The sequence below is a fragment of the Mustela putorius genome, unplaced genomic scaffold, assembly GCF_011764305.1.
Source record: "Mustela putorius furo isolate JIRA1106 unplaced genomic scaffold, ASM1176430v1.1 tig00000174_pilon_pilon_pilon, whole genome shotgun sequence".
NCBI lineage: Eukaryota > Metazoa > Chordata > Mammalia > Carnivora > Mustelidae > Mustela > Mustela putorius.
Window position 1 is genome coordinate 42,880,457 of NW_025421304.1, and position 20,332 is coordinate 42,900,788.

The 20,332-nt window shown below is 59.5% G+C and overlaps 1 protein-coding gene across 6 annotated transcripts in view; it reads left to right on the forward strand.

Annotated features, from left to right (window-relative positions):
• The window catches only part of LOC101673278 (BTG3 associated nuclear protein), a 117,858-nt gene that overhangs the window by 47,884 nt on the left and 49,642 nt on the right, over window positions 1-20,332 (forward strand). For 4 of the 6 annotated variants that reach the window (XM_045076415.1, XM_045076413.1, XM_045076416.1 and 1 more), the window contains 4 exons: window positions 6,212-6,451; window positions 12,968-13,135; window positions 18,295-18,425; window positions 19,847-19,918. In XM_045076415.1, the coding sequence (XP_044932350.1) occupies window positions 6,212-6,451; window positions 12,968-13,135; window positions 18,295-18,425; window positions 19,847-19,918 (611 nt within the window). The remainder of the gene's footprint in view (window positions 1-6,211; window positions 6,452-12,967; window positions 13,136-18,294; window positions 18,426-19,846; window positions 19,919-20,332) is intronic. The other 2 variants (XM_045076414.1, XM_045076417.1) reach the window with 1 other exon arrangement.

A 20,332-nucleotide genomic window follows, 5' to 3' on the forward strand; every position in this document is an offset into this window, starting at 1 on the left:
AACCGCCCAGAGCTGCACAGGGACGCGCCAATTGTCTACAGTTTTAAAAACCACAGGTTCCAAAATAGTTATTTCTTAAGAATTCCAAATGGTTTGCATGAACTGATATGCTGTTTTATATCAGTGTGGAGTCCATTACTTACTGCAAGGCACCGTATCTGTATTTTGTATTTATTGTATTTCATTTTTTAAAGAGCGAGCGAGCGTGTGGGTGGGGAGGGGAGGGCAGAGGGAGGGGCTCTCATGTGACCTCCCTGCTGAGCTTGGAGCCCAGCGCGGGGCTCGATCCCGACATCGTGACCTGAGCTGAAACCAAGAATCAGGTGCTTCACGGACTGTACCCCCAGGTGCGTCCTGAAAACATTTCTTGAGAATTTATTTTCATAAATTTTTTTTTTTTTTTTGAAGTAGGCGTCATGCCCAGTGCAGAGCCCAGCATGGGGCTTGAACGCGTGACCCTGGGATTGAGGCGGGAGCTGAGATGAAGCGTCACAGGCTTAACCCGCCGGCCACCCAGTCGCCCCGACGTAAACTTATTTTTTTTAACATAAATTCTTTATTTTTATTTTTATTTCTTTTTAAGATTTCTCATTTATTTGATAGAGGGAGAGAGCGCGTGCGCACACACACAAGCAGAGACACAGAGGGAGAAGCAGGCTTCTGCGGAGCAGGGAGCCTCATGTGGGACTCGACCCCAGGACCCTGGGGTCATGACCTGAGCGAAGGCAGAGGCTTTACCGTCTGAGCCCTCCAGGCGCTCTGACATTAAGAACGTTGATCGGCATCCTGAGTGGGCTCCTGAGAACCGTGGGACTATGGACAGGCTGGTGCCTGGCAAAGGTGGCGTTGGCGCGTGAAGCCAGAATGGCGGAAGGACCCGACAGGCCAGGGGAGGGGGCTGGGGGGTGCCGGTCCCGGAGTTAGGGCTTCTGGCTCCTCCCGCGTGGTTCCAGAAGGAACGGCGCGTGCCGCTGACGGGGGATGCCCTGTCCGTGTCCCGTGGTTCCCGCTCGCTCCGGCCAAGGAGGACGTCCTTGGCCTCGTGCTGTAGTCCTGGCTGAGGTCGTGATGACTCGCGCTCAGTAGGGCCGCCTGGCCGGAGTCGGTGGCCTTGCGCCTCGGTCGCTGGTGCACGCGTGGTTTCTGGGGAACGTGCTTAGAGTTGGGGGAAGGGGCTTGGCTGCGGTACCAAAGACCATTTGTTTTTTTCCCTTTTTCTTGTGATCCTGTGTGTGACTCAGTCGTCTTCAACTGCCCATTTTAAAACCCCAAATTATCAATCTGTTTATAGCGCACAGATGTCCCGTCACTCCCAGAGAAGCCTGGGGGTTTGCGCTGAGGGTACATAGTGCACTGTGGCTAATCCCAGAGAGGTGGGCTGTCTGGTTTCTCAGGTCGGTCTGAGGGTCGAGTGTTGTCCGCACTCACTTCAGGTGACACGCGTGACTCGGGAGCGGTCAGGAATGTGCCGGGTTGTGAGAGTCCTGTGTGATCCGGGGCTTGGGGGCCACCCCAGCAGGGCCTGTCTTGGAAAGCCGTGGTCAGCTTGTTCACAGGGCTGTCCTCCATGACTGTGGCCAGAGCCTCTGGTCCCGGCAGCCCGTGGGGCCCCGTGTCCTCGCCGCCCCCACTCAGCAGGCCATAGAAAAGGTCACACCTTCGTACTGGCCTTAGCCTTTGACTCCAGAAGCTAACGATGTTTGCTCTGGGAATGGTCTGGTTCAGGAGGGCGACGCGGGGAGCTGGATGCTCCAGGGCGTGAGGCCAAGAGGACGGTTGTGAGGGCTGGGCTCTTGGAGCCACCGGAGAGGCCTTGCACTCCGGTTATGAAAGCCTCCAGGTGATGTCGGAGCGGGGCAGCGTGGTCCAGCAGTGGGCCTGGACGTGGGTCGAACGGAAGACCCCGCGGATTCCCCCTGATCCCACGCCTTTCCTCAAGTGGCTCCCGTGTCTCCGAGCCCACAGCCTCTGGAAGCAAGAGCGCACAGCACGGCCCTGGGACTTCGGAGCCCGGGGTGCGACCGCGTGGGGGTCTCAGGCACATCGGCGTCCGTGTGTGAGTGGCGGGGCGCAGGACGCCGGTGGCCCTGCTCTCTGTCCCGCGGGTGCGCGTGACGGCGTGGCTGGTGCCGTCGTCTTGCTGCTCTCCGCTGCTCCGTCCTCTTCCCGGGGCTGGAACAGACCCTCAGGACAGAGTGTTAGTTGTGCGGAAGTGTTTTCGGGGGAGGAAAATTCGAGTTAGTCCTGAAGGGCTTTTGTTAGGTCTTTCAGAAGCGCTAGTTCATTCCGTTGACAGAATAATCGGAATAGAAGGTTAGTTTATTTTTCTTACGATCTGGTAGTTTTTCAGTAAGGCCGGTAGAATCTGCTTCAGATGCCCAGGCTATTTTAGTAAAATAAATACACGCTTTCTGAAGGGTCGAAAGGGGAATTTCTCACATATTTATGTGGGAAGGTGTTTCATCTTGTTTCTCATTTAAAAGACATGATTCATCATCACTGCTGAGAAGCTGGAGTCCGGCCTGCGTTCTTGCCTCCGAGTCGGAAGTGAGTTGGGGCCGAGTCTTCCCCAGGGGAGCAGGCCTGAGCCAGTGGGTCAGCCGGCGCGACCCCGGGAAGGACGGGCTCCTGCGTGTCCCTGGCGGTCCTGTCCTCTTGCCGCAGGGCTCACGGGGATGCAGCGCGTCTCCCACAGGACTGCGACGGCAGTGGTGGTGTCCTGGTCCCTCTCCCACTGGTCTCTGGCTCGCATGACAGTGACCTTTCATCTCGTCGTTGGTCAGGGTCACTGAGGCTGCCATCCTTGTCCTGGCTTGGCTTCCTGCTCTGGCAAGGAGCACACACCCATCGTTTGCAGGGCATCTGGTGACATTCGGGACGAGTCGGTTGTAAACAGGAAATGCCTTGTAAAATGTTGAGATGTTGGATCGGAATAAAATTTCTGGGTAATTTTCTGTGGTACCAGAAAAAATTTAAACCGTTCTATTTGGGAGTGGTAAGGGGGTGGGAGATGAGGAGAGTTAATCTTTAATGTCCTTTTTGGAGGGGAGCAGCATCTCCTGAAACAGTACTTACCGTAGGAGTTTGAACAGGCACCTTTCATCCTCAGAATATTCTGGTACCATTTCCAGAGCCATGTGCTCGGCACAAAGGACAGGCTTTTTGTCTGCAGGCAGGCGGCGGCACGGAGCAGGGCCCCCGCTGGATGGGGAAGCCAGCTTCCTCTCTTGGCTTGGTGCGGGGCTGGCCCTCTTGCGTCCCAGGGCGGGTTCCCTGCTTCTGTTGGAGTGCCGTCGGCGGAGGAGGGGCGCCAGGCTTGGCTCCTGTAGGGCCTGCCGCAGTCAGCACCCCAGCGGAGACGAGTCGGGGAATACGGACCCATCTTACTGATGTTTATTTGTGATATGAAGGAAATGGGTTTTAATGGTTATTTGTCACTTTTTTTCACTCATTTTGCGTCATGTTTTGCTCTTACATAGGTGACATCACTTTTTCTTTTCTTTCCCGTGAATCATTTTGGAAAATACTTGCATTTACACCTTTGGCTACTGGGGTCACGGAAGTGGACTGTCCTGGTGTCAGTGTGCTGGTGTTTTTCTTTCTTGTTTCTGAAACTGAGGCTCTCCGGTAAGGGACATTTGGAAGAGTGGCCTTTTTCCTTGTACATCACTGTGTCGGCTCCAGGGGCCGAGTACGGGGTTTGGACAGGGGGACGTGCTCTCGGCACAGGCCCGTGGCTGTCGGGAGCGTCCGTGCTGAAGAGTGTTTGGTCTATGGACAGCAGAGCCAGCAGGAGACCGCACAGCATGGACAGCATGGCTTTGGTGAAGGGAGACATGTCCCCGAGGGGGCCGTGGGGCAGTTTGGGTGGCCAGCTGGTTTGTTGAGCGGCGTTGGTGGGGCTGGGCTGTGGCCCGTCCCTGGCCAAGTCACGCCCTGGCTGCCGGCACCTCTTCTCAGTGCTGGTTTGAGAAGACATTGACTCTGACTCTCCGTTTGTTCTCTTGTCCACTGTGTCTGCTGCTTTAGAAACACCGTGTCACCGGGGGGCTCGCCAGCACAATCCCATCACTTCTTCCTCCTGAGATAGACTGCCGTGGTCTTTCGCAGTTAAGCCCTTGCGCTGGCCATGGGTCGTGTCCGTGGTGGTCCGGGAGGCAGGTGCCGTGGCGGCCCGCGCCCCTCCTGGCTCAGCGTGCTTCCGCCCTTCCCCACGGGCTCGCGGGATCCTCCTGTTCAAATACTTAGGTCTGGAGAAGGTCCGTAGACCGCGCCTTTGGTCCGACTGCGAATGTTCACAGGGAAACCGGCAGCGTGTGGGAAGGTTTCAGCGCCGTAGGCCCTGCTGCTGCTTGGATGCCGGGTAGCCCATCAGCGGCCGTGGGTGTCTGCTGTCACCCCACACACGTTCCCTGCCCCGCCGTTGTCAGCACAGATGGGCCTCCCCGTCCTTCCTTCCTCTCCCCTGCTCGCTCTGTGGCCCGACTGCGGCAGGGAGGGACATCTTCCCGCTCTGCGTGCTGTCCTGAAGCCGGGGTTCCCCGAGGGCTTCGGCCGGAGCACGAGACCCAGTGCCGGGCGCAGAGTTGCCCAGTAAGTATAGATGAAGCAGTAAATACCCTGGAAGTGGGAGCTTTTCTGACATTTCAGATACGACCTGGGGATAGCCCCGCCAGGCCCCGCCAGGCCCCCGCCTGCGCAGATCGCTGGGCCGGACTGGTTTCTGCGCATAGGCCGAACGTAGCAGGAGCTGGTTGGCGTTCAGAAGCACGCGTCTGCTGAGCGTGTGCCCGGGGCGCCGTCACTCCCAGAGCCCTGGTGTTCTCAGAAACGAGCCTGCCTCCCGGTGGCTCATTCACAGTTGCGATAATCGGGTTTGTGATTGGTTTTCTGTCCTTAGCTAAAGCCAGGCGCCTGGCCTCAAACTCACTAAGCAGTTCTTCCAGCCGCTGGCCGGTCCCCGTGGGCGACGTGGTCACCTAGATGGGGTTGCCGAGCCTCATCGGATGCTCTCGCAGATCTCGTGATGCGGGAGCTCAGCCAGGAGAGGCTCTCTGCAAGGGGCTGGGGCGTGTGAGTCACGGCTGGGTGGCCACGTGCTCTGCTCCAGCCTTTGGCTGCTCCTGGTGGGACCTCTTCCTGCCAGGGGTCATGGGGATGCCGGCATCACGACATTTTGGAATCAAGCTCGAGAGAGATCTGAAGCTGGGCCGGCTTGGCCGTGGCGTGACCTAGCAGCCCACTTGATAGAAAGCGGGTGTCCCTCTCACACCCCAGCCACCCAGGAGGAGGCCTCCCCCTGCTTAGCACCCCTGCTCTCCCCCGGGGGCTGCTTCACGCAGGTGTGCTCTCCCCCCTGCCCCGGCTTCGGAGTCCGGCTCAGAAGAGATTGCTGGGGAAGCCGCCAGTTTCTTAGCAGAACTAATGGGTCCCCGGGTTTGGGATCTTAAGTGGAGCTTTCTTCTGCCAAAGGTTGAGGCTCCCTTGAGTTGGTGTTACGCTTGACGAACACGGAGCCCTTTTGCACGCACACTGGGCCACTCTGACCGCTGGCGGCTGTTTACGGTGACGGAATCCATGGTCCTCCGTGGTCGGGCAAAGCCAGACCCCTTGCTGGGGGCCTCGCTCAGGATCCAGGGGATGGCTGTGAGGCTGGTCTCTGTCTCACAGTGTCCCCCGCTTCTCCCACAGTGAGCTGGTGAGGTGCCCGTGGGCCTGGGGGGGCACCCCAGGTAGAGAGGTTTCTCCCGTCCACTGCCTGCCTCTCTTTCCGCATCAGCGCCGTGTCTGTGTCATGATCATCTCTGTGGCCTTGTCGAAGGCAGAGGGGATCCCTCCCCGACCTGAACGCGGAGCTCTGGGTGTGTACGTTTGACTCCCCAGCCATAGACCGGCCTGCACGCAGGGCGCACTGCCTCCTGTTTGCTCATATATGAGTTAGTGGGGCAGGGCTCGGCCCGCGGAAGCCAGTCGGGAAGGCAGAAGAGGGTTTCCGTGTGGCCGGCCCGTCCGTCTCCCTGCGATGGGTCGGTGGACACCAAGGTGGCCCTTGTGTGAATGATGCGTGGTTTCCGTTCATCACGTGTCCTCGGTGACCCCAGGGGTCACCCCCTTGCTCCTGGGGAGCAGTTCTCCAGCAGCCTCCCCGGAGCGCGTCTGTGCCGAGCCCGGTCCCGAGCTGACGGGAACCCGCCTCTTCTCTCTCTCGCAGAGGACTACCCCAACGGCACGTGGCTGGGCGACGAGAACAACCCCGAGATGCGTGTGCGCTGTGCCATCATCCCCTCGGACATGCTGCATATCAGCACCAACTGCCGCACGGCCGAGAAGATGGCCCTGACGTTGCTGGACTACCTGTTCCACCGGGAGGTGCAGGCCGTGTCCAACCTGTCGGGCCAGGGCAAGCACGGCAAGAAGCAGCTCGACCCCCTCACCATCTACGGCATCCGCTGTAAGTGCGGCGGCCTCGTTCCCGCCCTGTAGTGCGGGGTCGGGGGGTCCTATGGGGGAGCATTCTGGGCGAGTCAGGACCGTGCCCTGGGGTCGGGGAGGGGGCTGGGCTTGCCCCTCCTCCCGAGTCTGTGGGTGGAGCGTGTTCAGTAGAGGTGGCGGCTGCCTGCCGTGGGAGAGACATGGGAGACGCAGGCCTCTCAGACCCGCTTCCCTGGTCCCCAGATGGCTCTGGGGCTCGGGGAGGAGCAGGGCCGGAGCCAACCTCTGCCGCCCGCTGAGTGCGGCCTTTCCTGGGCTTCCCATGGCAAGAGCATGGTGCGGCCCGCCTCCTGCCCTTCAGGTGCGGCTGTCATTACAGGCTCACCTCCCTGATCTCCTGACACTGGTCCTGATGTCCCCACGGTGTTTGTGGTTTTCCTCCTCTTCGAAGAGCACCCCACATTCAAATCAGTCGTCCCTGTATCCTGTTGGTGACATCTCAGGGGTGCAGGAGGCCTGTGACCTCGGCAGCACTCACGCGCCTCTCACCCGCCCTGGGCTTGTCCCCCCCCATGGAGCCTGCTGGGCCCCGGGAGTGAAATGGCGCAGACTGTCAAGCCGAGGCACCCTATGCACGTGTGCCAGCTGGGCTGGACCCCCGGCAGGGGACCCGCACAGGTGCTGCAGCCCCCTTAGGAGGTCTCTGGGCGCGAGCTGCTGTGGGATGGAAGTGCACCCGTGTCTGCGCCCAGAGTGACTGGACCCCCTCCCCCGCCCCCGCCGGTAGTGCTGGTTTTGCTACTGAGCTCCGGGGAGGGAGGGTCTTGGGCAGCTGAGCTCCAGGGGACTGAAGAAGGACAGGCAGTGTCTTAGCAGGGCTGTGTTGGGAGACTGACGGGGCGTCCAGCCCGGGTCTGCTGCGTGCAGCAGGAGTCACAGATAGAGCCCAGGGTTCTGGAAACAGGCGCACGGCTTGACTGAACACGAACTCCGGAGGTCAGCATTAGCGCTGTGTGCTGTGGGGGAGCGCCCACTCTCTCTGTAGCAGAGGATGCCTTTACCGTCATCGGCTTCTGAGTTCTAAGCAGAATGGTTGTGTTTGCGTCGGAGCCAAGTGCCGGGGCCCTGAGCGTGTATTGGCAGGAGCCTGGGCCGCCTGCGTGTTCTCGTGGGGGCCCAGGGAGGGCAGGAGGGTTCTGGGGTGGCAGGCTGTCCGGGGGCTGGCTTTCCAGGCAGCTGCTTTGCATAAGCACCAAACTTGGCCCGGTCTCTTTCCCACGCAAGGGAAGCCCTGTGGGGCCTCAGGCTGGAGGAGTTCCTGACCTAGAACGCGCACATTGGCTTTCCTGTGTGCAGTTTGCTATGAATGACGGTGTATCTTGAATTGAGATGGACTGTCCACAGCGAGTGTTGCCCCGGAAAGTGGGGCCTGCCCTCACGGAGCTTCACCCTCCAGGAAGGCCCCCGCTGAGAGAGCAGGCCAGGCGTGGTAGCGGCCGGTGTCCTGGGAGGAGCCGTCTGACCGCCGTTCCGGGCTTGCGGCCTGTGTGTGCGGCCCGGCAGGAGGAGCGCAGGCTGCGGGGCGGGGGCCTGCCATGCTCGTGAGGGGGTGTCTGCAGGTTGTGCTCCGCAGCTCTGCCAGGGACCGGTTGCCCGTCCGCGACCACAGGGGCTGTCAGGACGCGGTCTTCAGAGGAGGTGGTGTCTGGCATCTTGGCTGGGAAGCAGGGAGCAGCCGTCGGTGGCCCCAGTGGGAGAGCCCCTATCTGGTGGTCCACGCCTATGCCTGCGGCCTCTCTGAAGCCCCACGCAGCTCGGTCCTGGGGTGCAGAAGTGCAAGCAGGAGTGGGTTTGAGCCACGACTTGGGACCCTAGGTCGGTCCCCCTGCCCCCCTCCCAGAGCGGAGAGTGGCCTTGCAGGGCCGCGGGGTAGCACTGGGGGCCTGCGCCGCCCACACAGAGTGGCTCCTGCAGATGTTGTCTCTCCTGCTCTGTCTGGTCTTACTGGGGAAAACAGCATTTTCGAGGCGTACGGTAGGCTGTTTCCACGAACTGCCTTTGTCGTGCGGGAGCGAGGGTCTTCTGAGAGGTAGAGGCAGGGCGGAAGCTGCTCCCCGAAGAGCACACGTGCTTCCCAGCGTGTGCACGTCTCGGGGCTCCTGGGAGCTGCCGGGCTCCCCCAGGTTCGGGCAACCCGACCTTACAGAGTGTGCCCGAAGCATCAGCGCATTCCGGTGACTTCCCCAGCAGGGGCCAGCATCTGAGTAATGGCCCCGAGAACGCCAGGGCTGGTGCGCTCCCATCGAGCCGAGCACAGAGCCTTTGCTCTCGGGCTTGCGCTGGCGGGGCCGGCACCTCTGCGCAGGGTGAGCCGCCGTGAGCACGCCCCCCGGGGGGCTGCGGGAAAGACAAGGAACGTGCGTGTCGCTCGGACGGCCCCGTCTCGGAAGGCATCTGGGAAGCCTGCAGACGTGGAGGAGAGATCCCCAGGAGGCCACCGAGCACTTGACCGGGACTCGGGTCCTGCTCTCTCAGGGGACTGCGGCTGGCCCGTTCTGCCCCGGCAGCCGCCCCGACTGGAGGTCGTGTTCCGTGAGGGCACCCAGAGGCTGGGCAGCTCGTGCCTGTGTGTGTCCTGGTGCCGCTGTGGGTACTGGGGTGCAGGAACGTCTTGGGTGCCTGCCACCGGGCGCAGCCCCCTGCGGTGCTAACTGCGGCAGCATTTGGCTCTCTGTCCGCCCCAGAGGCTGGAAGTCTGACCGCACAGTGTCTGAAGGGAAGGGGGGAGTCCTGGCGCCCTCCAGCTTCTGCTGGTGCTGGGGTTTTGTGCCCACACGGCTTCCATCCCCCCGGTGTTGATACTCGCCCGTCTCCTCCCTGTGGGGATGTCTCTCCTCTCTCCTTAGAAGGACACCCATCATGGTGCATTGAGAGCCTCGTGTGCTCCTCCTCTGACCCCATCTTAATTAACCCCGTCTGCAGAGACTTGGCTTCTGAGGGAGGTCACATTCTGAGGTCCTGGGAAGGACATGCATTTTGGGGGACACTTCCTGGGGCCTGGGGCCTGGGTTCTTTGGAACTTGGTAATCAGCCATAGTGCGTCACACAGTTGCCCCAGGGGTGCCCGGCAGGTGGGTTTGGGGACCTTGAGGGGCCACCGTGAGCCTGGGGCTGGGAGGCAGGTGTGGTCAGCCCGTGTGAGAGACTGTTGGGGCCCTTGCTGGGGCGCCTGGACGCAAGGCCGTGGGGGGCCTTGGGCCCCTCCCGTTGTGCTTCTCTGCTGTCGGGGAGCTTCTCACTGCTCGGGGAGCTTCTCACTGCTCGGGGAGCTTCTCACTGCTCCGGGAGCGGGGGCTGCTTCGGCTCTGAGCCCAGGATACCAGACACACAGTACGCGGAGACACACTGGCTGCTCCCCTCACTCGGGCTAAAGATTTCTCTTGTTTTTCTGGGTCAGTCCTTATCGAGGCTCCTTTTGGGACATAAATTTCTGGCACTCCGCTTTCTGCTTTTCTTTGTCCTTGAACTCGAGATTCCACAAGCAGTGATAATGTTTCTCATTCCTCTTTCTGATAAGCCCCGTGCCACCCACCACGGACGGGAGATGGCCAGCTCTGTTCCTTTTTCCCTCGGCCCTTGTGGAGCTCCGTGTTACACAGCTGGGCGTCTGGTCTTACAGTTCACAGCCCCAGTGTGAGGATGGGTGCTCCGGGAAGTGGGAAGGCAGTGGACGCTGATGGAGCTTTGGATCTTTGGGGGGGGTAGCCGGAGAGCTTGCCCGGGAAGCCGTGGAGCAGGCTGGGGAGGCAGTGTATTGGGGGCAGCTGAGCGTTCTCCTCCAAGACGGTGAGGTGACAAGCGGCTCGCCTTGAGGATGACCCAGACCCTGCAGCTTCCTGGGGACCCCATGTGCTGGGGCACAGCCCTGGGAGCAGCCTTCTGGTTGCCATGCCTCCTGCCCGGGCGCCGTGGTGGCGGCCTCGTGGACGGAGGTCGGGAGAACTGGCGCACCGGGCGGGCGGTGCCGTGCGGGGCAGAGGGGGCCGGAGCTGGGGTTTCTGTGGCCACTGCTGCTCTGCTTGGGTGGGTGCCTGGAGGCCTGGATTTCAGGATCGTGTCTCACTCCTGACTGATACTTGGAGAGGAACTGAAGCTGGGGGCCTGGCATTCTTAGCTCATGAGGTTTTCTTGGAAGCATCAGATAACACAAGAGAGAAGATGCTTCAACAGTGTGAAAAGGCAGTTAAAGTGAGTTTTCTGTCCCTCATTACCGAGGTTTCTCCTCCAGCGCTTGTGAAGTGGGGCTGCTCGGTGCCGGCAGAGACGTGGCCGAGAACGCAGCTGTCTTGGGGGCGCGCAGGGTCTCAGGCCCCCGGCCGCTGCCCTGACAAGCTCAGGAAGGCCGAGCTGAAGCCTGGGTGGCGTGCACCGTGGGGGGCGCCTTCCTCCCGCTGGGCTGTCCCCGCGGGCGCGTGCAGTGGGGGTGGCAGGTGGCGCTGCTGATGGAAGGAGTGGGTAGCGTGAGGCCCAGGGAGGACTGAGACGGACGGCTTGTGACGCACGAGCGCGTGCAAGCCAGGTGTTGAACGGCTGTTGGTTTTTACAGAGTTGAATTTAAATAGTAACGTTCTTGCTCGTTGCTCGTATGTCTGTGTGTGTTGTAGGTAGTCGTTTCTGTTCCTAACGCGTTTTTCAAAATTTCACAGCATGTCATTAGCCCCTAGAGGCCTCGGGAAGGTTTCTCCCTGAGTGTGGGGGTCTGAGGGCAGGAAGACGGGCTAGAATGTTCCTCCTCATTGTGGCGCTTGCCTGGGGGCCCTTCGGAGGCCGTGATTGCGTTTTCTTCTCTCGTCTTGGAGAGCACTGCTGCCCGGGAGCTGGGCTTCTGTCACCAGTGCTGGCAACTCGCCCGGACTTTCTCAGTCCGCCCCTGCACTCAAGGCCACATGGGGCACGTGGCGGCCACTTGGTAGATACTGATTACTGGTCTGTGGCTCTTTGAGAGGCGGCCCGAACACCAGAAAGCAAAGAAGGGGCCACTCCGTGTGTGTATTTCCTCTTGCGCACGAGGGTCACAAGAGCTGTCGGAGTGACTGGGTCACTTTTCTTTCCATCAGTGTTTCTCATCCGGGTCCCCGTCGATGTAGGTCACGGGACTTTGGGCTGTTGTGTTTAGATCTGGTCTTAGCACATGCTTGTAAAGCCAAGAAGTGTCTTTCCAAGACAGAAGAAACTCGATACTGCATAGGATACGGGAAAACCAGCTCTCCTGGTGGCTCTCCGGGCGGCGGGCTCGCGGGAGGAGGTTTTAGGGGGCGGGCGCCAGGTCGCTCTCAGTGGACGGCGTAAACACGGCCCTCCCAGCGGGCGCCAGGTCGCTCTCAGTGGACGGCGTAAACACGGCCCTCCCAGCGGGCGCCAGGTCGCTCTCAGTGGACGGCGTAAACACGGCCCTCCCAGCGGTCAAATCGGTGTTGTTCAGCCCCGTTTTTTTTTTTAGTCTTCAACTTTTGGATTCTGTCCGTTTATTTTCCTGTTAACCAGTGAAGTTTCACCAGCCGGCTTGAGAGGAGGTCACCGTGTAGACGAGGTGTCTTCCTGTTCCCATGCTCGTGACTGTGACTTGGCCCAGAGAAGGGGTGAAGTGTCCAGGGAGGGTCTCTGTCTGCCATCCGTTCCTCGGTGGTCTCCCTCATGCCCAGTTTCCTTGTGGATGATGGCGGGGGTCTCTGGTGCTGGGTGTGTGTGCCGAGAGGGCTCTGTCGTGGAAGTGAACACATGTGGGCGCCAGTAAGATGCTCCATGGTGAGGAGTGGGCCCTCTGGGGTCGTGGGCAGCAGAGTGAGGAGATGCCCTCCACCAGGGTGTGCAGGGCCCTCGGGCATGAAGAGTAACGTGCCCTTTGAGTTTTCCTCCGGACCAAGTCCTAGAGGCCAGCGTCAGACCCGGGCAGTGACAGAAGAGTGTCTTTGGATGAATTGTGACCACAGTTAGTCTGCTGGCACGGAAGCGTGTGCCGCGTGCCCAGGGTCTGGGCTCTTGGCACACTGAACAGTAAATACGTCAGTTCTTGGAGATGCTCGAGAGCTGGCTGGCGGTGCGGGTGGGAGGGACTCGGGGTCCCTTGGGCTGGTTAGGGGCAGGGTCACTGAGGTCGTGTCTGAGCAGAGACTTGCGGGAGTGGGGGAGAGCTGCAGGCACGGAGGCCCAGGAGAGGGCGAGCTGGTTCTTGGGAATGGGGCTCCGATGGGGTCACGGGCCCCAGTTCTGTTCTGGGCGTTGAGGGGGTAATGTCCCCGTGTTACTCTGTCCGCGGGAGTGGACAGAGTCAAGCGTGGGTGTCTCGGAGGCTCCGGGCACCCAGCACCCCGCTCGTCGCTGCGTGGACCAGTCGGCTGCCTGTAGCGTAAGTGAGCGGAATGCGTCAAGAGCCCCGCGGGGGTGTCTGCCGGGGCGGTGCTCGGGCCGCGCCGCTCCTGCGCCGGATGCTTGGGGGCCCGCCCCTCCTGGTGCCGCAGTCCGGCTGTGTTTACAGGTCACCTGTTCTACAAGTTCGGAATCACGGAGTCCGACTGGTACCGGATCAAGCAGAGCATCGACTCCAAGTGTCGGACGGCCTGGCGGCGGAAGCAGCGAGGCCAGAGCCTGGCCGTCAAGAGCTTCTCCCGGAGAACGCCGTCCTCGTCTTCGTACAGCGCTTCAGGTATGTTCTGTCCCGTCCCGGGGGCCCGGGGGCCCGGGGGCGGGGTCGTGGTGTCCACGTGGAGCCCCGTGACCAGAGGCCCCTTCTGTGTGCGCCCTGCGGGCGGGTTCCTGTGGGCCACTGCCGGGGGGCCCTCCTGGAAGTGTTCTGGATGGAGGCCTGGAGAGCAGGGCCTGGCTGTCTTCCTCATCCTGCTTGCGTTCGAAGCAGCAGGAGGAGCTCAGTCAGGATGGTGGCAGCTGCGGCGGTGAGGCGCTGTGTCACGTCCTGCAGCCGAGGTCCCGAACAGAGCCCTGGGGTCCGTATGGGGACAGCCGGTGAGGGGGAGGGGGTGCACGCGGGACTGCGGTGTTCGTTACTACTGTTCTCAGTGTAGCGCCTCAGTTCCACTTGTGCACAAGAAAACGGGCCTTCCAGACTCTTCTTTCAGTGTCGGCGGAGGACTGGCTTTCCCCTAGGAACATCTCCCTGGGAACCGGTGTGGTTTCAGTATTGCTTTTCACCAGTCCGTCTCCGAGCAGCTTAACGGGAACATTGAAAACCAAGTCTCCCCAGAAGCTCCCTTGGCGACGGCTCGTAGAACCTGAGGCCGTGGCTGGGGCCGGTCCCAGGTCCCGGGGTAGCATGGTCAGGGCCGGCTGGAACCTGTTCTGAAGCACGGTGGGGACCGGGTCGCCGGACATTCTTGCAGGGTTTTGTCCTTCTGAGGCGACCTCAGGAAGCGGCTTTTCTCCTGTCGTTCTGGGCGTCACTTGCCAGCAGTTCCCGGAGATGGGAGGTGGCCACACACGTTGTGCCCCAAAGCCCTGCCTTTGTGAGCGGCCGCCCTGAAGAACCTCCTAGTGGGGAGTCCAGACCTTTCTGTTGGCGCTGAGCCGGTCTGTCCTGGGGACTCGGAGGCAGCCACTGGGGGACGCGCAGAAGCCGTCTCTCCTTGAGGAAGTCGACTGCCTCTATGGGTCTGGAGAGTTCAGGGAGGTGGGCTTTGTCCTCCTCACCCTGGGGTCCAGGTGGCAGAACACAGAGCTGGATGCGCAGTTGGCCGTCCGTGCGTGTCCCGAATGCCAGAGGAGGAATGTCAGGACGGCGCTGTCTCTGTGGACGCGGTGTGCGCCCGTCTCTGGAGGTGCTGGCGAGGCAGAGTGGCCCCGGGAATCCGGTTCTGTTCCCTTTCTGGTTCAGTCCACCCAACCCTGTAAGTCCGTGTTTCCAGCAAGTAGCAGTGATGCCTGCAGGCCAGCCCGCACCGGGGTGTGTGAGTGTCGCGTCCCATCGGTGGTGGGGTCGTGGGGCCGGCCAGCCCTCACCCTGCTTCTCACCCCGATTGGAGACCCAGTGGCTTTACCTTGCATGCAGGTTTGAGTTCTGTTGTGCGGTCGGCGATTTTATGACATTTTGTGTATTTGGAGTCTTTCCTTCTCTTCCGGTCACTAGTGTTTCTTTTAACTGCCGGTAGTTCGTTGATCAGGAATTGAGTTCCTTTACTTGTTTATTTACACGTATTTCGGTATTTCTTCTAAGGGGCTTTGGGTTTGAGTAACTTTCCGGTGCTATTGGCCTCTCGGGGGTGGTAAGCAGCCGTCCTGTGAGCGCATGTCCAGTGCCCGCTCCCCGGGGCAGGCTCCACACGTGGGGACGTGAGTCGGGGGTCCTAGGACGTGTTGTTTGGAATAGACCATGTCCATTGATGACACGGCAATGCTTCTCGTGGCCCGCCCGTGTCCTCAGGAAGGAATCACGCCTGTGCCCAGGTGTCCTTGTCCCACAGGAGAACCTGTCCGCCTCCGCCAAGGCCTCCGTGCCCGGAGTCTGTGCAGCTCTCCAGTCACAACAGGGGCTGCTTCCTGTGTGGTCCGCTCACGGCTGTAGGCTTCCTGCTGAGCGCTGGAATTGAGTTTGCAAGAGAAACACAAAACATGTATTTTTCTTTTGTCAAACTTGAGAAAAAAAATACATGGCTTTTTTTTGTTTGTTTTAAACGATGTATTTATTTATTTGAGGGAGCGAGCATGTGAGAGCTGGGGTGAGGGGGACAGGGAGACGGAGAGAGAAATGCAAGCAGACCTCATGCTGAGTGCAGAGCCTGGTGCGGGGCTGGACCCCTTGACCCTGACATGGGGACCCTGAGATCATGACCTAAGCCAAAGACAGAGTTGGCCGCTTAGCCAGCTGTGCCCCCCAGACACCCCTAAAATGTCCTTGGCTTCGTAAATCTCTGTCGGTGTCATTGTTTCTGATTTTGTGTTGCACACCTGACTAAAATCACATAAAGGGAAGTAGCTGGTGGCTGGGGGCTGGGGGGCTCTGGGGGCTCTGGGGGCTCTGGGGCTCTGGGACTCTGGGGGCTCTGGGGGCTCTGGGGACTCTGGGGACTCTGGGGCTCTGGGGGCTCTGGGGCTCTGGGACTCTGGGGGCTCTGGGGGCTCTGGGGGCTCTGGGGACTCTGGGGCTCTGGGGACTCTGGGGGCTCTGGGGACTCTGGGGCTCTGGGGACTCTGGGGCTCTGGGACTCTGGGGGCTCTGGGGACTCTGGGGCTCTGGGGCTCTGGGACTCTTGGGGCTCTGGGACTCTGGGGGCTCTGGGGGCTCTGGGGGCTCGGGGGCTCTGGGGGCTCGGGGGGCTCTGGGGACTCTGGGGCTCTGGGGACTCTGGGGCTCTGGGGCTCTGGGACTCTTGGGGCTCTGGGACTCTGGGGGCTCTGGGGCTCTGGGGGCTCTGGGGGCTCTGGGGGCTCGGGGGCTCTGGGGGCTCTGGGGGCTCGGGGGGCTCTGGGGACTCTGGGGCTCTGGGGGGCTCTGGGGCCTGTCCTGGTCCGGTTTGCTCCCTCCCTGCCTCCTCAGGCAAGTCTGAGGCGGTGACAGAAATAATCAGGAAAATTCCCGGATTCCTGGCTCACTTTGGAATGGCTAGTGACTCCAGCTGCGTCTGCCTTGCTTACTCCTGAATTATCAGCAGCCAAAAAAAAGAACTTCCAAATACGTGTTACAAAGGAAATTCTGAGGGCGCCTGGGTGGCTCAGTGGGTTAAAGCCTCTGTCTTCGGCTCAGGTCATGATCTCAGGGTCCTGGGGTCGAGTCCCGCATCGGGCTCTCTGCTCAGTGGGGAGCCTGCTTCCTCCTCTCTCTCTGCCTGCCTCTCCTACTACTTGTGATTTCTCTCTGTCAAATAAACAAATAAATAAATCTTTAAAAAAAAAAAAAAAAAAAAAAAAAAAAAAAGGAAATTCTGAGTCCAGGCTCCTCTGTTTAAAGCTGATTTCGTGCTGTCCTGTGAGCACAGACTAAAATTACTAGTGTCCATGGATGTTTACAAAATCAGTTTATTAAAACATTGGTAATGCGCTCTCCTGTCTGGCCGCAGCGTGTGAGCTGTTGGACGTGCTGGAGGGAAAGATGGCCGCGTTTCACTGTTGGCCGTGCCGCTCTGTACCCACCCTGCAGGCCTCATCAGGGAGTTTAAGTCCTCACGGGTGTCTGTGCGGGGCCCAGTAGTTTAGGCTTGCAGAGAATTAGCCCATCTGTGTGTGCAGCTGCCTTTCTTCCGGATGTGGAGAAGAGCCAGGTTGGCAGGCAGGCGGGGGAGGCCCTCCGGGTGGCCTTCCTGGTGCGCGCTCTGACGGCGGGCGCTGCGGTCTGAAACCTTCGCAGGGTCAGTGGTGTCGGCTCGATCACAAGCAAGCATCCAGCACAGCTTCTTGGCTGGACTTTGATGTCAGCACAGATTGTGAGACGTGGACTGAAACTGTTCTTTATGTAGAATGACTGTGGGGAGCACTTGATTCGCTGGTAGACTCAGTAATTTGAATCTTAGGCTTGGAAACCATTGACCTCATACCCGCATGGCCTGTCTTCTGCAGTGTCTTTACAGCCTCGGGGACTCATTCTTCCTTTATTGGAGCCAATAGAGAATTGGCAAGATCAGTGATTTTTAAAAAAAATATTTTATTTATTTATTTGACAGAGACAGAGGTCACAAGCAGGCAGAGAGGCAGGCAGAGAGAGAGGGGGAGAAGCAGGCTCCCCGCTGAGCAGAGAGCCCGATGCGGGACTCGATCCCAGGGCCCTGAGATCATGACCTGAGCCGAAGGCAGAGGCTTTAACCCACTTTAACCCACTGAGCTACCTGGGCGCCCCTAACACTAGAGCAGAATGATTTGGGAATCTATTCAGTTATGTAATTCTTATTAACTAGCAGAGTGAACTTTAAATGTTTTGGTCAGATACCCTCTTTAAGAGGTTAGAAAATGTGTATTCTTCCTTGCGTATTTTTAACTTGACGTTTTAAAATGTTGACAGCTAGAAGTTTTCATTATACTTTGAAATCATTGAAAAGGATGTCATTTCTGACATAATGCAAGGGTTAACATCTCGCATGCAGACGTATTCAGTGGATTATATGTTTCATGTCCCCGTAATGCCCACCATTAAGCTGTTAAAGAACGAAAAGCTTCCGTTGGGTAAGCAGACATTTTACATCTTTTTTCTCCTTCCATTCACTTCACACTGAGTCTCGCCCTGCCGTGATGCGTGTTTACATTTTTACTATCCGTCTGCCATAATTCTCTGCAGAAAATTGTACACACAAAATCAGAATGTTTTTCGGAGGCTTTAATGTTCTAAGTGTTTAAGAAAGTTCTGTTAAGATAAGGTTGCAGCTGAAACGAACACACAACACGTCGACACAATGTATTATTTTGGATTAAACAAAGGGAGTGAGGTTTTACTGGAAATGTATCTTGAAAGAAGTGGTTGGGGACCCCCCCCCCCCGCCCCCGTGAGTTTAATTGTCCGTGAACAAGTATTATTTACTGCTGGTGTAAAGCAGACTATTACCAACTTTATTCCTTTTCATTTTTGCTGATGACTCTGGAGCCACTTCATTTAACAAACAGATGAGAATCGTCTGTCCGAGCAGTCAGTCCTTCAGCCCCCTTGTGTCCACAGGTCGGAAACCTCCATTCCCCCGCGCTTAGAACTGCGGTCTCTAGGCGATGCCGTGGGCCCTCCCTTGGGACCTGTCGACCGGACTCGGGAGGAGCAGTTCCCTTTCTTCTCTGTGGGGATGTGGGGCTGGGGAGGGAAGGAAGCCCAGAGGCTTGCACGGGGCTGGGGCCGCCCGTCTCGGGCTGGTGCCTGAGGCCTTCTGTCCTTCTCCGCAGAGACCGTGATGAGCACCCCGCCCCCCACCGGTGAGCTGCCGCAGCCGCCGCCGCAGGCCCTGCACTACGCCCTGGCCGGCGCCCAGCAGGTCCAGATCCACCAGATCGGAGAGGACGGACAGGTCCAAGTAGTATGTACCCTTCTCATTAGTCTGCCTCCGGAAGGGATGTGGGGAGGGGGCTGGGGCTGGGGCAGGGGCACGGCCAGTGGGGAGGGCCATGCCCCATGGCCCCTTCGTCTCCTTTGCATGTGCTACCCCGGAGGCCACCGTCTGCTCCGAGGTCTGGGTCTTCAGCTGTCCCCATTGTGGCCTGTCCTGCTGTGCACTGCAGGTGCCCTGTTGATAGTTTCTCAGTTCAGAAACAGGCACCCTTCCACTGAAGGAAGAAAAAGTCATCTCCTTCTGGCATCCGGAGAGAAAGGGAGGGACCTTTAGTCCTGCGTAGCCCTTCCTCTGGGTGGTGTGACGTGCGCTAAGCTCGTGGAGGCTGTGAGCGCCGCATTCTGCTTTGCATGTCCCGGCCCGGGTAAAAAGTCCTCCCGATCACGGGGCCCTGTGGCCGAGGAGAGTAGGGGGTGTCGCGAGGGAGCTGCCCCGTTCATCGTGTCCCTGGCTCCTGCGGATGCCCTCGTCCCACCGAGCTGCGTTCTCCTGCAAGTCCCAGGGGCCCCGGTCTGACCTTGCACTTGGCGTGCTGCCTTGGAAAGGTGGGCTTCCGGAACGCTGCTAACCACTGCTTTTCGAGGGGTTTTCTTCACCTTCCAGAGGAGGATGCTGAGTCCTCTGTGTGACTGACTGTCACCAAGGCCATTACTCCCGTCTTAGTGGCAGAGTCTTTGAGGGGTTCTGGAGCGGATCCCTTCGATCCCGTTTGCACGGTTGGAGTAGAACCAGCGCAGCAGCACGTTCGCAGCGGCGCGGAGTCCTGCTGGCATTTATGCCGGGCGGGGTCCTGCCTGCCCCCACAGCCCTAAGGGCGTATTGGCGGGGTTCTTGGTGTTGACTGACCTATTTAAGTAGTTTTGTTTCTTGATTTAAACACCTTGCCTGACCCACGTTCAGGGTAGACACCCAGTGCGGCCCCTCCCACCGACCCCGTACAGCACTGTGGCCTTCTTACCCCAGACCGCGAGGACCACCTGCTGCTTCCGGGAGCTTTCTGGTCCCTCCAGGTTGACAGGATGGCGGAAAAAAAAAGTTCTCATTTTTTGGGAACTTTCTGTTTCTCGTCTTCTTCTAATGCTATTTCCATGGTTAAATTTGCCTGTTTGGTACCATTTGAAGATGGAACAGATTGTTCCTGGGCCCCATTGCTTCTTTAAGAACATTGCGGTGCTGTGTGTCTGTTACAGACCAGAACTTTGGTGGTTTCGGGAGGCTGTTTGATAATGCGCTCCCCCGCCTCGTCTGCATGTTCTCTTACGCTGTTCAGGGTTTAGTGGTCTGGAATTGCCAGCAGCCAATCCGGAGCAAGAGCTTCAGAAAGCGTTGCTTGTTTCCTGTGGCTTTGGGTTTCTTCTGATGCTTCTTGGTGTCTTCTCTTGCTGCGGATCCCACAGGGCCATCTCCACATCGCGCAGGTGCCGCAGGGTGAGCAGGTGCAGATCACGCAGGACAGCGAGGTAAGTCGAGGCCCCCGGCACTGCCCTGGGCCTGCTCTGTGGTCGTGGTCCAGCAGGGGGGATGGCTGGGAGTCCCCAGCTGACACAGCCTCCCGCAGTGACCACCTGACTCCCGTTTCCTCAGGAGGTCGCTGTGGTCGGGGACGGGGCTGCGGGGAGAGGGACCTAGGACATGTTATTAGGACGGAAGTGCCTGGCAGCAGGCCACGTCCAGAGGGAAGTGGCCCAGAGGTGCTCGGGGCAGGGGTGGGGGGGGTAAGGACCTGCTGCTGAGTGAGCGCTGGCCAGGTCCTGTGAGGGGGTACCCCGGCAGGAGGGCAGCCAGCTCGTGGAGTGGCCACAGCGCTGGGCGGGAGAGGAGAGCCGACGGTGCGGCTGGAGGCGGTCGCAGGCACGGGGTTCCCTTGAGGGCGG